The 17,345-nt window shown below is 44.1% G+C and overlaps 1 protein-coding gene across 1 annotated transcript in view; it reads right to left on the minus strand.

Moving 5' to 3' along the window:
• Positions 1-6,013: 6,013 nt before the first annotated feature.
• Positions 6,014-17,345, minus strand: part of TAF7L (TATA-box binding protein associated factor 7 like) — a gene marked incomplete at both ends in the record, with an annotated part of 28,805 nt that continues 17,473 nt past the window's right edge. The window contains 6 exons of the mRNA XM_080719032.1: positions 6,014-6,058; positions 9,620-9,679; positions 11,876-11,988; positions 12,168-12,383; positions 12,775-12,888; positions 13,111-13,252. Of these exons, the coding sequence (XP_080575158.1) occupies positions 6,014-6,058; positions 9,620-9,679; positions 11,876-11,988; positions 12,168-12,383; positions 12,775-12,888; positions 13,111-13,252 (690 nt within the window). The remainder of the gene's footprint in view (positions 6,059-9,619; positions 9,680-11,875; positions 11,989-12,167; positions 12,384-12,774; positions 12,889-13,110; positions 13,253-17,345) is intronic.

Raw genomic sequence — 17,345 nt, forward strand, 5'->3', positions numbered from 1 at the left:
CCTGCTCCTCTGGTTATTCGCTCCGATTCTCATAGGCCACATCTCGCCGCAGTTTGGGAGGTGGGACGAGAGAATGGAACAGGAGGTGGGACGAGAGAATGGAACAGGAGGTGGGACGAGAGAATGGAACAGGAGGTGGGACGAGAGAATGGAACAGGAGGTGGGACGAGAGAATGGAACAGGAGGTGGGACGAGAGAATGGAACAGGAGGTGGGACGAGAGAATGGAACAAGCAGCCACAGGTTGCTGAGCATGGCGGCATGTGCCTGTGAGCTCAGGACTTGGGAGGCTGGGACAGGAGGATGGCGGGTTCCAGGCCAGCCTCAGCAACTTAGCCAGACCCTGTTTCAAAATAAAAAGGTCTGAGGTGAGCCGGGTTGGTAGCGCACATTTGTAATCCCAGCATTTGAGAGGCCGAGACAGGAGGATCTGGGCTCCTGGCCAGCCTCAGCTATTTAGCAAGGCCCTCTGCACCTCAGTGAGACCCTGTTTCAAAAATAAAGAATAAAAACTAGGGCAGGGGGTGTAGCTCAGAGGTAGAATGCCCCTGGGTTCCATCCCCAGTAACACACACACACACACACACACACACACACACACACACACACACAGGTCTGAGGCGTAGTTCAGAGGAAGAACACCCCTGGGTTCAAATCCCAAATCCCCAGTACCAGGAACACTGCAGAAAATAAGGGCGCCAGGTGAAACTAACACTGATAGGTTGACAGAAGACACGCCCACCCAAGCAGCCAGTTGGCACCGCATGGAGAGAGCTTATGCTAGCCACGGCTCCTCAATCTCATCCTCATCGCAGGAGGAAGCAGCAGGAGGGAAATCAGGACACTGCATTAATTTCCATCAAGTTACCTGGATTCAATAAAGGTCTGTCCTTTATTTCAAGATCACAGCCATATATTTGGTGTTAAAATGTCCCAATGAATCGATGGTGATCATTTTATTTTCAACTAGGGTCTCACTACACTGCTGAGGCTTTCCTTGAGCCTGCAATCCTCCTGTCTCAGCCTCCCAAGTACTGGAATTATAGGCTTGCACCAATACAACCAGGTAGCTTATTAAGAAGTAAAAAGAAGTAAGTGAAATTAACTTAATAATATATAATTTAACTCAGTATGTAAAAAATATGATCCTTTCAACAAGTAACTAGTATAAAACAATTAGCTGGTCACTGTGGCATATACTTATAATCCTAGTACTTGGGAAATGGAGACAGGAGGATTACGAGTTCTTATCTACCACAAGCTAATTTAGCCAGACTTTTTTTGTGTGTGTGGTGGTGGTACTGGGGGTGGAACCCCGGGGCTTTCTACCTCCGGGCTACATTCCCAGACCTATTATATACTTTATTTGGAAACAGGGTCTCACTAAGTTGCTGAGAGCCTCACTAAGTAGCTGAGGCTGGCTTCGAACCTGTGTGATCCTCCTGTCTCAGCCTCCCAAACGCGGGGATTACAAGCGTGCGCCACCACGCCTGGCTAGCCAGATTCTTTTTTAAAATAAAAAATAAAAAGGGCTGACAGTGTAGTTCAGAGGTAGAGTGACCCTGGGTTTAAATTCCAGAATCACACGCGTGCGCGCGCGCGCGCGCACACACACACACACACACAATATAGTAGCTGGGCATGCATGCTGGTAATCCTCAGCAATTTAGTGAGTCCTTGTTTCAAAATAAAAAATAAAGTCAGGCATGGTGGCTTGTAATCCCAGCATTTGAGAGGCTGAGGCAGGAGAATTGCAGTTAGCAGCTAGCCTCAGCTACTTAGTGAGGCCCTTTGCCACTTAGTGAGACCCTGTTTCAAAATAAAGAAGAAAAATGGGGCTGGGTTTTATAGCTTGGAGGTAGGATGCCCCTGGGTTCAATCTCCAGTATCACAAAAAAATTTTAAATTAAAAAAAAATTAAAAATTAAAAAAAATAAAAAAGGACTAGGGTGTAGCTTGAAGGTAGAAACCCCAGTTCAAGACACATACAAAAGAAATCTAGTAAAAATTAAAATAGGGGACCTCTCGGTTCAGTTTCCAGTAACACACACACACACACACACACACACACACACACACAACCATTATTAATGAGATGGATTATATTTTTTGCTTTTACTACATCTTTGGAATTGTCAAGCACTCAGCTGGTGAGGAAACCAGAAATCCAGCTAGAGCCATACAGTTTATTACTCAGGCGGCAAGGCCAAGATTAGTCATTCTGTCAGCTCCTGCACCTCGTTGCACAGGATTACACTGCAATGAAAGGGGCCTATGGGTGCAACCTGGATGGCGGGCCATCCTAGTGTCCGTGCCAACACCACGCTGCCACCAAGCAGCCTTATGGCTGGCAGCTGTGGCTTGGGCAGAATGCCCTGCCTTATGGGAATGAGAATGGCAACAGGGAACTGCTCCACAGCAGAGCACAGTGGCACTTGGGAGGCCAGGACAGGAAGATTTCAGGTTCGAGGCCAGCCTCAGCAACTTATCAAGACTCTGCTTGCAAATCAAAAATAAAAAAGGGCTGGGGGTGTAGCTTGGAGGTACAATGACCCTGGGTTCAATCCCCAGAACTGGAAAGAAAAGGTAATAGATTAGATAGATATAGATAAGATAGATGATAAATTGGAGAGATAGAGAGATGATAGACAAATGACAGTCACTTCTCACAAGAGTGTGTCCTGCTCTGTCCTAGGAGGACCACAGGGCATGTGAAATCTTGCCTCTATGGCCTGTGTGGAGGTCATGATGCAAGGTCATGGGGCCCCAACACCCAACCCTGCCCTTACAGAAACTCAGCGCATAGCTGGTACGCAGGGCACATCCTTGTGCTAGCCAAACATAAGGCACTCAAAAGCCACACCTGGCTAGTGCATACCATGTCAGAGCGTGCAGGTCTATAACGGGCCTAAGTCGAAACCACAAAAACTTACAGAAAAGGCAAATTCCATGAGGTTCTGGACTGTGCACCCACACGCATGGTTTTGTTTTGTTTTTGTTTTTTTGTTTTTGGTGGTACTGGGGTTCCTGGAAGCCCTTCTACCTTTCTACCTCCAGGATACACTCCCACGGGCTACGCTCCCAGATCTATTTTTAAAATTTTTTTTATGTGGAAACAGGGTCTCTTAAGCTAGCGAGGCTGGCTCCAAACCAGCACGATCCTCCTGTCTCCGCCTCCCAAGCGTGGGGATTACAAGCGTGCACCACCACGCCCGGCACGCATGTGTTTTAATCAGCATTTCGCTGCTATGAACAACATACTTGACATAAACACAGCCTAGAAGAAGCAAGATGCATCTGCTCGCAGCTCTGGAGATTTCAGTTCGGGCGAGGCCGGGTCATGGTGGCACAGCTCAAGGAGTGATGGTGGAAGCAGAGTGGGCAAGACAGGCTGTGCTCAGTAGGTGTGGCGGTGCACACCTGTAATCCCAGTGCTTGGGAGGCTGAGACAGGAAGATCACAGGTTTAAGGCCAGCTACAGCAACTCAGGCCCTCAGCAACTTAGTGAGACCTTCTTTAAAACCAAAATTAAAAAGGGCTGGGAGCCCAGCATGGTGGCACACATTTGTAATCCCAGAATTTGGGAGGCAGAGACAGGAAGATCACAGGTTCACAGCCAGCCTCAGCTACTTAGTGAGGCCCTCTGCAACTCAGTGAGACCATGTTTCAAAATAAAGAATTAAAAAAATAGGGCTGGGGGTGTAGCTCAGAGGTAGAATGCCCCTGGGTTCCAGTCCCACTACCACAATAAACAAACAAACAAATAAATAAATGGCTGGGGCTGTACCTCAAAGGTTGAACACCCCTGGATCCAGTACCTAATATGAGAGAGAGAGAGAGAGAGAGAGAGAGAGAGAGAGAGAAAAGAGAAATAGAGTAAGACAGAGAGATTGAGAGAGAAAGACTGTTTTCAGCTCATGATGGTGGAAGCAGAGAGAGGGAGGGGTGGGCAAAGGACCAGTAAAGTCCCCAGAGCCATGCCCCCAGGGATCCATCTCCAGTCATACTCTGCTTCCAGACCTGGCTATGTATGCTGGAGACCTGCTTTTAACACATGAGTCTTTGGGGGAGTATTCTAAACCTAAACCATGAGTGTGTGTGTGTGTGTGTGTGTGTGTGTGTGTGTGTGTAGGGAGGGTGTGGTGGTACATGCTTGGTAGGCTAAGACAGGAGGATCATAGATTTGCTGTTAGCCTCTACAACTTAGTAAGATCCTGTTTTAAAATAAAGAATAAAAAATAGGGAAGCGGGGCATGGTGGTGCACACTTGTAATCCCGGTACTTGGGAGGCTGAGATAGAAGGATCGCAGGTTTGCAGCCAGCCTCAGCAACTTGTGAGGCCCTCTGTAACTTACTGAGACCCTGTTTCAAAATAAAGAATAAAAATAGGGCTTGGGATTTAGCTCGAAGGTAAAATGTTTCTGGGTTCAATCACTGGTATCACTAAAAAAAAATAGGGTGGGGGACGGGGGATGTAGCTCGGAGGTAGGATGCCCCTAGGTCCAATCCCCAGCACCACAAACACATACACAAAAAAATGTACAGGGTGGGAGGAGGGAGGAACGGGGTGGGATGCAGAAGGGACACACCAAGTGCCGCGCTTATGTTTGCTTGGATCACTTTGACTCTCACTATGATGTATAATTATAACGCACCAGTAAAGTATCTATATGAAAAAAGAGGCGTGAGGGAGCTTGCCCACCCCCTCTCCCATGTAAGCATGCAGCCAGAAGGCACCGTCCATGTCAGAGCCTTCAGCACACACTCATCCTGCCAGCCCCTTCATCTTGGATTTCTCAGTCTCCAGAACTGTGAGCAATAAAGGCCTGTTGCTTATAAATTACCCAGGCTATGAGATTTTGTTATAGCAGCTAAAATGGGCTGAGACACAGAAGTTTTTGGTTTTGTTTTTTGGTACTAGGAATTGGACCCAAGGCATTCTACCTCTGAGTTCCACCCTCATTATGTATTTGGAAGTTGCTGTGGCTGGCCTCGAATCTGTAATTCTCCTCTCTCAGCCTCTCAAATACCGGGATTACAGGTATGTGCCACCATGCCCACAAGACATAAGAGTTTACTGCTTGTCTCTGCGTGTTTCCTTTTGGATATAATTACACTCACTGGAAAGGCAGTTTAACAGGTTGGCAGCAATTAGGGGCTGTGGATTTAGCTCCGTGGCAGAGCACGTGCCTAGCACACAAGCCTACTTAGGTTTAATCCCCTGCACTGCACACACACAAAAGGCGAACACAATCCATTTGAGAGGAAGAAATTATTTATTGCTTAAAGAACACATATCAGAAAACCCCAATAATAGAGCTTAAAGATCGCCCCATACAACCATGTTGTCAAGGCAGAATATATGGTTATCACAGGCATAGTGCTCCCTAACTCTTCTGCTGGAGGTTAGGGTGAGAACGCTAAGGTCAAGAAGAAGAAGACCTTGGAATCTCCCCATCTTTGTTCTAAACTGCTCTCTTAGTGATGAATGCGAGCGCCCAGAGTCCTCAACAGCAACAGAACAAAGCTCAGCAGTGGGGAGAGGGTCCCTGAGCTCGAGAGCAGCCCCGGTGCCTGGCCAGGAAGAGCTGCTGCCAGGTAGGCACTTGGACTCGCTGCCGCGGGTCCTGCTCAGCAGAAGCTGTCACAGATAATGCTTACAACAGACAGACACAGAGTGGTGGTATAGGCTTGTAGGCTGGACTTTCTCCCTGTGGCAAGCAGGGCTCAATGATCAGATGGAACCATGCCACAGAACTAACAGGCCATTCTCAAACGGACAGCGAGAAGCAGTCTCACGGTCGAGCGGGATCTTTAACGCTACCACTTCCTTACGCTGCCTCTTTTGGTGTAAGTATGCTCACTAAACATCTCAGAACTAATAAAAAAGTTCAGAGAAACAAACCCAGTTGACAGGATAGAAGGCAACCAGAAGGAAAGTTGACGGGTATAATTTCACTCGGTCTTTGGTCTGGACGGTGAGCGCAGCTTATGTGCCAGCCTGAAGGTTCTCCTCAGATCTTCAGAAAATATTTCAGTTGTTCTTGTAGGGAAATGAGCTGCAAGGAGAAGCAAAGCAAAGAAAGACAATTTCACCCAAGATCTTAAGTTCTATTACTTCATGAAAACCAAACAGAACAACTGTGTGTCTAAGGCTATCTTCCTCTTACAGTGTTCCAAAGATGGTGTCCCAGTTGAGAAAGCACGCACAATGCTCTAGTCATGCGGTTGTCCTTTTCTATGCCAAATTTATAAAAGAAACCTTTAAAATCAAATATGCTATGTTTATTTTTTTTTTTGCAGTACTGAGGAAGGAACCCAGGGACATTCTACCTCTGAGCTACACCCTCAGCCCTATTTTTATTCATTATTTTGAAACGGTCTCACTAAGTTGCAGAGGGCCTCACTAAGTAGCTGAGGCTGTCTTCAAACTGCGATCATCCTGTCTCAGCCTCCCAAATGCTGGGATTACAAGCATTTTGCACCATCACACCCAGCTCAAATATGCTTTAAAACTAAACACAGATTCTTGCTGTTAAGAATCTATAGTTCTGTAAGCCGGGCGTGGTGGTGCACGCTTGTAATCCCTGTGCTTGGGAGGCTGAGACAGGAGGTTCACGCAGGTTCGAAGCCAGCCTCAGCTACTTAGTGAGACCTGTTTCCAAATAAAATATAAAATAGGTGTGGGAGTATAGCCCAGAGGTAGAAAGCCTCTGGGTTCCACCCCAGTACCACAAAAAAAAAAAGAATCTATAGTTCTCTGAAGACTATAACAAAACCCAGATCACTGGAGGGACAGAGGCCATAAGATAGTCACAGTCGTATTCTAAGTATGGGATAGTGTCTTGTTCTAATGAGCACACTGGCTCTAATGCTGTCTTATCTGCTGATTTGTGGGGGGTACTGGAGATTGAATCCAGGGGCATTCTATCTCTGAGCCACACTCCCAGCCATTTTTTATTTTTAGAAACAGGGTCTTGCTAAAATCCTGAGGGTCTAAGTTGCTGAGGCTGGCTTTGAACCTGCAATCCTCCTGTCTCAGTCTTCTAAGTACTGGAATTATAGGTGTGAACTGCTGTACCCAGCCTTATGTGCTGCTTCTTGTCATGTTATGAAATACTTAGAAACCAGGTGAGGTCCTGACCACCATGACCAACCAGAACCCAGCGATAATCTACTTATGCTTTCTAAGCTGGATGCCATACATCGTTGGTGATATAGGATTAAGGGATGGATTTTAATGTGGTAAAGTGACCAATGGCATTCAGAGATGTATACTGTCGGGGAGAAAGATTGTTTTTGACTATTATTCAACTGAGGTCACTCCATACCAGTATGGATTTTTACTCGCTAAAGTGAGAAAAGAGAGCTAGGTGTGGTGGTGCATGCTTGTAATCCTAGTACTTGGGAGGCTGAGACAGGAGGATGTAGGTTCAAGGACAGCCTCAGCAATTTAATGAGGCTCTCAGCAACCCACTGAGATCCTATTTCCAAATAAGAAATAAAATTGGTCCGAGGGTATAGTTCAGAGGTAGAATGCCTCTGGGTTCAATCACCAATAAAACACACACACACACACACACACACACACACACACAGTGAGAAAAGAGCTTTGTAAACTGGGCGTGGTAGTGCACCCTTGTAAGCTCAGTACTTGGGAAGTTGAGACAGGAGGATTGCAGGTTCAAGGTGAGCTTCAACAACTTAGTGAGATCCTGTTTCCAAATTAAAAAATAAAATAAAATAAAGCTGGGTGTGTAGTTTGGAGGTAGAATGCCCCTGGGTTCAATCACCAGAACCACAAAAATTAATTTAATCTAATTAATTTAAAAGGGCTGGGGGTAGAGCTCAGTGATAGAACACCTCTGGGTTCAACCCCGAGACCACACAGAAAAGAGCCTTATAAAACACAGCCTGCGCTGCGGACACCACGACACCACTCCACTTCGTGTGCTAAGTCAGGGCTCTTCCCCTCAGACACTGTGAGGCGCTGAATGATGGCCTACATCACTGCCTGCTCCAGCTCTTCTGCTGGGTGGGCTCTTTCTCCTACCTCCCTCAAGGTGGGCTCGCCTCCGGTTTCTGACTTCTTGCTGAACAGTCAACCTGGCTAGCTCATCTAGGCCCACAGAGCCAATGATGGCCCACGCAGGGGCCTCTGAGCGCCTGCTTTCGAAGCACTCCCACAGCACTCAATAGCTTGCCCACCCCTCACCCCTCTACACCCTCCTGTTGTCTTAGTTTCAGTTACCCAGGCTTTGGACTCATCTTTGTCTTCCCTCCCACCTTTTGCTACAGGGGATTGGAACCCAGGAACATTCCGCCTCTGAGCAACCTGGAAAGACTCTGCAACCTAGCGAGACTGTTTCAAAACAACAAAACATTAAAAAAGAGCCGGGCGTGGCGGGCACGCTCGTCATCCCAGCATTCGGGAGGCTGAGACAGGAGGATCGCAGTTTGCAGACAGCCTCAGCTACTTAGTGAGGCCCTCTGCAACTCAGTGAGACCCTGTTTCAAAAGAAAGGATAAAAATTAGGGGTGGGGGTGTAGCTCAGAGATAGGATGCCCCTGGGTTCTAGCCCCAGTACCACCCCCCACACACAAATTCAAAAGAGCTGGCGTGTTTGTACAATGCCTCTGGGTTCAGTATCCCCAAAAGGGGACTGTGGCAGTCTGATCTCTCTCGTTTGCTTCCCTGCCTGGAGGTGAGAGGCTCTCCCCGTCATGTGCCGCCTCACTACAAACACAGAAGCAAAGGGGCCAACCAGCCCTGTACTGAAACCACCAAAACTGAACCAAAATAAACCTTTCTCTTGGTAAGATGGTTATTTCAGGCATTTGTTACAGTAACGGGAACCTAACACAAAACCCAATCAGCTGTTAATGACTAACACAAAACTCAATTGATTGTTAAGTTCTGGGTACTTCGACTACTTGACCTTCCACTAGTGTCTCCCTACTCTAATTCCTCCTATATACTCTGTACACTGCTAGCAGAGAAATCTTGCTGAGTTATTCCCCAGGTACAAAATATACCTTGACAGCTCATTTCGACCTCTGCAATTGACATGCTGATGGCTGCACAAGTCTTGGGGTATACCAACTACTGAACTGTGCATTGCTTTTTGCGGTACTGGGGACGAAAGCCAGGGGCATTCTACCTCTGAGCTACACCCCAGCCCTATTCTATTCTTTATTTTGAAACAGGGTCTCACTGAGTTGTGGAGGGCCTCACTAAGCAGCTGAGGCTGGCCGCGAACCTGTGATCCCCCATCTCAGCCTCCCAGTACTGGGATTCCAGGCGTGCACCACCATGCATGCCTGGCTGTACTTTCATGTTGGTAGGATCACGTCCCCTGTCAGCTGCCCTGCTAGACTGTCAGCTCCACGCGGAGTGTTTTACCTATCACATTCAACGTTGAGCATCCAGCTCTTCGCACTCCACAGGCATTCAGGAGCTTCATGAGAACATTTTCGCCAAGACCTCGCTCCACCCTGCTTGCCTCATCCAGAGGATTTTGCTACCACAACTCGCACGAGAAGAACAGCCAGGAATGAGATTAGAGGTGGGGAGGGTTGTTTCCAATGTCTTCAGGTTGACTTAAAAGCAGACTTCTCACCTGTTCATTTCTTTGTTTTTCCTGTATCTTAAGTGACTCCAGCATAGACTGCAAATGACTCTGGAAAACAAATGGTATGAACAGTGCACGCTGAGTCTCAAAGGAAAAGAAAACCAAGGGAGACAAGTGGTCGCATAATTTGATAAGAAAACTGTCCATTGCACAAGAGTGTTCTCCTTCAAGGCACTAGAGGTTAGGAGCTACTCCCGAGCCACTGTGCCATTGTACTTCTCTTGCTCTCGAGTAAGTGGTCAGAGTTTAGCCCAACTCCTTCCGCAGTGTGACCTATGGAAGAAGCTGGTGTGGAACCTGCGCTGATTCCTCTTTCATCTCCTCTCATTAGAGTAGAGCAAAACTATTCCTAACACATCCCAGATGCAAAGGCAGTAACTCAATAGCATCATCTGCCTGGATCTTTCAGAATGTTTCCACAGCCACTTTTTTTTTTAAGTACTGGGATAGAACCCAGGAGCATTCTATCTCTGAGCTACACCCCCAGCCCGATTTTTATTCTTTCTTTTTTTGTGTGTGTGGGTCTGGGGGTGGAATTCAGAGGCATTCGACCTCCAAGCTACACCCCCTGCCCTATTTTTTATTCTTTATTTTGAGACAGGGTCTAAGTTGCAGAAAGCCTCACTAAGTAGCTGAGGCTGTCCACAAACCATGATCCTTGGGTCTCAGCCTCCTGAATGCTGGGATTACAAGTGTGCAACAGCACGCCCGGCTTTATTCTTTCTTTTGAACCAGGGTCTACACTGAGTTGCAAAGGGCCTCACTAATTAGTAGCTGAGCCTGTCTGTGAACTGTGAAGCTCCTGTCTCAGCCTCCCAAATGCTGGGATTACAAGCGTGTGCCACCACACCCGGCTTCCCAGGACCTCTATCTTTGGCTATTCCAAAGAACAACACTTGAAGTGGATACAGCTCTGTGTGAATCTGCTCCCTTTTGGTGACTACTGCTGTACAGAAAATTAAATCTGGCAAAGAATTTTCTAGATGCTTTGGAATTTCCCTCACTCTAAAGAGGGAAACAGATCTGGCCTAAACATACCTTTTCCTTTCACTAAAGCACTTAAACATGTATTAATAAAAATAAGGCAAAATATGTATTCTGGTTTAAGCATGCAGCATAAAATTTGGATGAATTTAGTTAATTCTTTGCACGGAAACGAATACATTTTGTTGTAAATGACAGGGTTTAACCTCAGCCCTACCATTAACCGTGGTCCTTGGCATGTTATTCAAACCTCTTTCAGTTTCAATTTTTTTCTATAAAAATGGGAATGGTAACCGTATCTACATTTCAGAGAATGAAGCTGAAATGAGGTAATATATAACTCTTTTATATTTATTTATTTATCTTTTTATTTATTTATTTTGCAGTAATACAGATTGAACTCAGGGGCATTCTACTTCTGAACTACACTCTTGACCTTATTTTTTTTATTTTGAAATAAATAAAAATTGCAGAGGGCCAGGTGTGGTGGCGCACACTTGTAATCCCAGCATTTGGGAAGCTGAGACAGGAGGATTGGGGTTTGCAGCCAGCCTCAGCTACTTAGGCCCTTTGCAACTCAGTGAGACCCTGTTTCCAAATAAAGAATAAAAAAATAGAGCTGGGGGTGTAGCTCGGAGGAGGTATAATGCCCCTGGGTTCCATCGCCAGTGCCGCAAAAAAAAAAAAAAAAAAAAAGTTGCTGAGGGCCTCATAAGTAGATGAGGCTAGCTGCAATCCTCTTGTCCCAAGTACTGGAATTACAAGTGTGCGGCACAACGCCTGGCTACAGAGCTCTTTTAGATTTTGTGGCACTGGAGATTGAACCCAGAGGCATTCTACCTCCAAGCTATACCTTCAGCCTTTAAAAGAACTTTTTTTGAAACAAGGTTGCCGAAAGTCTCACTAAGTTGCTGAGGCTTGTCTCCAACTTGTGATCCTTCTGTCTCAGCCTTCCAAGTACTGGGATTACAGGCCTGCACCATACCCAGCTAGCACAGAGAGCTCTTTAGATATGCCATTCACATATAAATGTTTAATACTGGCAACTATACCAAGTTATCCAGCCCCTCCCCAAATGTTTGTTAGGTGATCAAGATTACTCAGGTACAATAAAATGGGGCTGTCATTCACTGGAGATTTCTAAGAGATTGTTTGTGAATGAACATGAATACTGCATAGAGATGACATAAGCGAAAACACAATGATGGGTAGTGGACATAAGACAACGGGATTGCTTGATACCCGCCAGTGAGAACTTACCTTGAGGGTCAGGTTTTCCACTCTCCTGATGAGATCCTTCTGTCGCTCAGCTTTGCAGTGAATCTCTTGGAGCTTTTTCTCCTTGTAATGAATCTGCTTCTGAATTTCCATGACTAACAGAGGCAGAAAAGACTGTTTGCACCTAAATACAGCCTGGACTACCGGGCCAAGTAAAAGTCCACTGCACACGTGAGGAAGACCTTCTCCAATATAGCCTTGCATCTTGTGTGTCCACACGTGGGATTCCGCACTGCTACCCACCTCGTCCCATTGTGTCCTTGCTCGAACTTACCTATTGAGCTAATACTTTCCTTTGACTGATACTGGGTAGATTCAAGAATCTTAGCCTGTAGCTCCCTTTCTAGAGCCTCTTCAGAATCATCTTCCTCCTCCTCTTCCTCCTCGTCATCATCGTCGTCATCTTCATCTTCATCTTCCTCCTCTTCCTCTTCATCCTCATGATTGTTACTGCTAGAATCACTGAGCATCTCCCGAAGCATATCATATTCTATTGGTTTTAAGCAAGAGGAAGCTTGCAAAGGATACTTGATCCAGACACAGTTATGCTCCTTACCCTCAAGTTCACTGGGCATTTGAAAATTAATTTTTCTTACGAGAAGACTATTCCCTTCATGAAACAAGGATGGGAAATATAAGATACTAATGGGCATTTGTGTGTTCGGTTACCAAGATACTTAGAGTCTAGGAGCCCACAGGGAGCTGAATACTAGGGATGGATGGGCGACTTGAATTCCAATCTAAAACCCCTAATGAAATGGAGGACCAGTAAAAGGGGAAAGGAGGCATCCTTTTCCTGATTTTTGCCTGTAAGTCTAGAGAGAACAATCTAACACAGTCAACATCTAACCCGCCTGAAGCTCCTGCCTTTATCATAGTACCTGATGAGATCTGATCTTGCTTATAGTCACTCATTTCTGGGGACATTGGAAAGCTTGGAATGCAGCTGTGACCTTCTATTTCCTTCGTTCCATCGTCAGTAATGACTTCCCATCCTAAAAGGAGGCACAGTCAAGGAGAAAAAAGCAAAAGGAGAAGGAACAGCTGAAAGGTAAGAGGCTCTTTGGCAAAATGTACTATTTAAACGAGTCCAATTTTTCACTATTTTTATGTTTAGTCCTAATATGGAAAAGTGCCTTACACTGAATGACACAGGTACATAAAATTTTGATTGCACGGTAGAACATACAATAAGAGAATGTCTCCCGAAAGGATACGGGTACTAATGGCTTCACCATCTGAACACAACAGTCTCTTCACTTCCTTTTCAATATCTGCAGATTCAGTGAATTGAAGCAGGGTGCAGGAGGGAATGCCAAGAGTGTCACCTGCCACCCTGTTCTTTGCAGGACTTTTTTCCTACAGCCAATGAAATCAAATAATCAGGCCTCATTCGATGCTCATGCAACCAAAGTTCTTTTTTTTTTTTTTTTTTTTTTTTTTTTTTGGTACTGGGGTGGAACCCAGAGGCTTTCTACCTCCAGGCCATACTACCAGACCTATTTCATACTTTATTTGGAAACAGAGTCTAAGTTGCTGAAAGCCTCACTCAGTAGCTGAGGCTGGCTTCAAACCTGTGCGATCCTCCTGTCTCAGCCTCCTAAATGCAGGGATTACAAGCGTGCGCCACCACACCCAGCTCCAGAGTTCTATTCTAAGCAGTATGCTGTAGGAAGGAATCTTTTTTTTTTTTATTGGTGCACTGTATTCATACATCATAGTGGAATACAAACTTTTGTAGACATACATGCACACATTGCCCAGTCAGCCCCCACCCGATCCCCACCCCATTCCCTCCCCATCCCTCCTTCCCATGCTTGGCTTAGTGGTTGACGTCTAGTATTATAGCAAATTATCCAAAATTAAAAATGATAATCTCACATAACAGTTTTATTTGTCTGATAACAAGCTTTTGATGACTTAAAGATAACATTTCAATATTTCTTTTTACTTTCTTTCTTACCAGAGAATTTTTTTTCTATTTTTTTAGGTGAAACTATCATATATTTATATATTTATTTTTCAGAAAAAAAATCTATCCTAATATGGAAAATGGATTCTAGATACCCAAAACGATCTTGAAAAAGAACAAAGCTAGAAGATATATATTTTCTGATTTCAAACCATGTAAAGCTACAATAATTGAAACAGTGTACTACTGTTCTAAAGGCAGATATATAAACCATTGGAGTTAAGTAAAAGCCTAGAGCTAAATTCTTCCCTATATTGTCAAGTTATTTTTGACAAGGTTTCCACGAACATTTGGTGGTGGAAATAATAATCATTTAACTAAATATTGTTGAAACATAATAATTACATGGAAAGAATAAAGTTGGACCCTTACCTAATCCCATATACAAATATTAACTCAAAATAGATAAAAGACCTAAATATAAATCTTAAGACTATAAACTTTTTTTTTAAGATTTTTTTTAAATTGGTGCACTGTATTCATACATCATAGTGGGATACATACTTTTGTAGACATACATGCACACATTGCCCAGTCAGCCCCCACCCGATCCCCACCCCATTCTCTCCCTATCCCTCCCTCCCATGCTTGGCTTAGTGATTGACATCTAGTATTATAGCAATTTATAAAAAATTAAAAATTATAATCTCACATAACAGTTTCATTTGTCTGATACCAAGCTTTTGATGACTTAAAGATAACATTTCAATATTTCTTTTTACTTTCTTTCTTACCAGAGAATTTTTTTTTCTATTTTTTTAGGTGAAACTATCATATATTTATATATTTATTTTTCAGAAAAAAAATCTATCCTAATATGGAATATGGACTCTAGATACCCAAAACGATCTTGAAAAAGAACAAAGCTAGAAGATATATATTTTCTGATTTCAAACCATATAAAGCTACAATAATTGAAACAGTGTAGTACTATTCTAAAGGCAGATATATAAACCATTGGAGTTAAATACAAGCCTAGAGCTAAATTCTTCCCTATATTGTCAAGTTATTTTTGACAAGGTTTCCACGAACATTTGGTGGTGGAAATAATAATCTTTTAACTAGATATTGTTGAAAAATAATAATTACATGGAAAAGAATAAAATTGGACCCTTACCTAATCCCATATACAAATATTAATTCAAAATAGATAAAAGACCTAAATATAAATCTTAAGACTATAAACTTTTAGGAGAAAATCTGGGTCATAAACCTCACAACATTGAAATTGGCAGTGATTTCTTGGATATGATTTCAATGGCACAGGCAACAGAAGAGTATACAAACTCCCTAAAAAATAAAAAACATATTGTATATCCAAAGACAATGTAAACAGAGTTAACAGTTACTAATAGAATGGGATAAAATATTTCCAAATGCTATATCTGAAGGTATATTAATATTCCAACTAGAAATCCTAAAAATTAACAATAAAGGCAAACAATACCCTTTAGAGATAGGTAAAAGACTAACATAAATAATGAATCTCCACAGATAACCAGTCTTAGTTGTCTGTTGGATGGAAACTCTTGTTTCTCTGGTTCTGGTGTGTGTTACCTATTTCTTCTTTGTAGTTAATCTCTTTGAGTATTTTCTCTAGTGCTGGTTTTGAAGACATAAATTCCTTCAGTTTCTGTTTGTCATGGAAGCTTCTTATTTCTCCATCCAATTTGATAGAAAGTTTTGCTGGGTAGGAAATGTTTGGCTGGAAGTTGTTTTCTTTCAGAGTTTGGAATATATTACTCCAAGCCCTTCTGGCTCTCATGACGTGGCTTGGGAAGTCTGGAGTGATTCTAATCGGTTTGCCTCTGAATGTCACTTGGCCCTTTGTTTTTGTTGCCTTTAAGATTCTCTGCTTGGCTTCCACATTGGTCATTTTGACAATTATGTGGCGTGGGGATCCTCTTCTCCGATCCTGTCTAAAGGGAGTTCTATAAGTTTCCTGGATCTGTGTATCAACCACTTGCTCTATGTTTGGAAACTTTTCTGCTATTACTTCCTTGAAGAGATTGTTGATCCCTTTGGTTTCACTTTCTTTTCCCTCCTCTATTCCAATTATTCTTAGGCTAGCTCTGTTAAAATGGGCCCATATTTCTTCAATATCAGATTCCTGCTGTCGGATATTTTTTCCTAGATTAGAAACTATGCGTTCATTTTTGGAATGATCATCTTCTAAGAGCGAGATTCTGTTCTCCATGTGTTCTAATCGGTTGTTTGTGCTTTGAATTGAGGCCTTTACTTCATTAATTGCATCCTTTATCTCTTTTTGGCTCTCTCTGAGTTCTTTTCGAAGCACCTCTATTATTTCTACAGTTATTTTCCTGATTTGATCTTCTTGAAATCTCTGATTTTCTGTTTTATCGGGTTCTGATGTTGTGGGGTTGTGGGCATTCATTGCTCCAGTGTTATTCCTCTTTCCCATGATTTCGGGAGTTTGTGCCTTCTCTGGGTTCTTCCCTTGGGTCACTGACTTCGCTTAAGGTGCTCTGGATCTCAAGTCAGTAGTATCTCAGACCCCACTACTCCTTTACTGGGTTGTATCACAGAGTCTCAGACCCAGGGAGTCAATAGAGGCTGCTTTAGACTATGGGGGGTGCCAGGTTGGGCGTTCTCCTATGGTGTGATATCTCTGCCACCGCCTCTCCCCCACTGGGTCAAGTCCCAGGGAGTACAGTACTGGGATTTCTCCCCTGTGGCCCGCAATTTGACTCACTGTTCTTGAGTACACAGATGTAGCTGTACTGGATTTGGTGAATTCTCTGCTGCTGCCGCCGGTGGCAATATGGCGCTGCTGCTACGCCCTCGGCCATGAGGCTGGCGTATTTCTTCTTGGTTTTGATTTCCACTCTGAATCCCTGCAGCGTGTGCTGAGCTCAGCCACTGGGAGCTTTAGATTTTACCTGCGGCGAGAAATCCCGCCTGGCTCTTCCGCAGCGGCTCACCTCGGCTTGCTGTAGCTGTCCGGTGAAGTCGCCGCTGCCGCCGGCAGTATGGCGCTGCTGCCGCAGTCTCAGGCATGAGGCCGGTGTATCTCCTCTGTGGCTCTGAGCTCTGTTCTCAGTCCGCTTTCTCTTTGGAGCCTGGTGATTTTTTTGTTTCTCTGGTGATGGTGTTTTCTGGCTATGAAAGGCACTAATTTTGTGGTAATGGAGATTAGTTGTTAGCGGGGCTCTTAAGCCCCGCTTTTCTCGGTCGCCATCCTGTAGGAAGGAATCTTTAGCCAGGACCTGTTTTGCAATATAGTAAGCTTATCTTTCCCAACTGAACAAATGACTTGAGACATTTCACCTTTCAGCTTGTAATTCTATGGTACAAACATCTTTAATAATCCTTGGATCTCAGTTATTATTTTTCTCTGATTAATGTTGGCAAAGAATTACAATATCTCATTAGTTATTTATAAGCAATTGTGTTTGAAAATCCAGATTCCCAGAATTCACTTCCCCGTATCTTTATTATTAGAGATGTTCCAACAAAAGC

This window comes from Muscardinus avellanarius (genome assembly GCF_963383645.1).
Source record: "Muscardinus avellanarius genome assembly, chromosome: X".
Lineage (NCBI taxonomy): Eukaryota > Metazoa > Chordata > Mammalia > Rodentia > Gliridae > Muscardinus > Muscardinus avellanarius.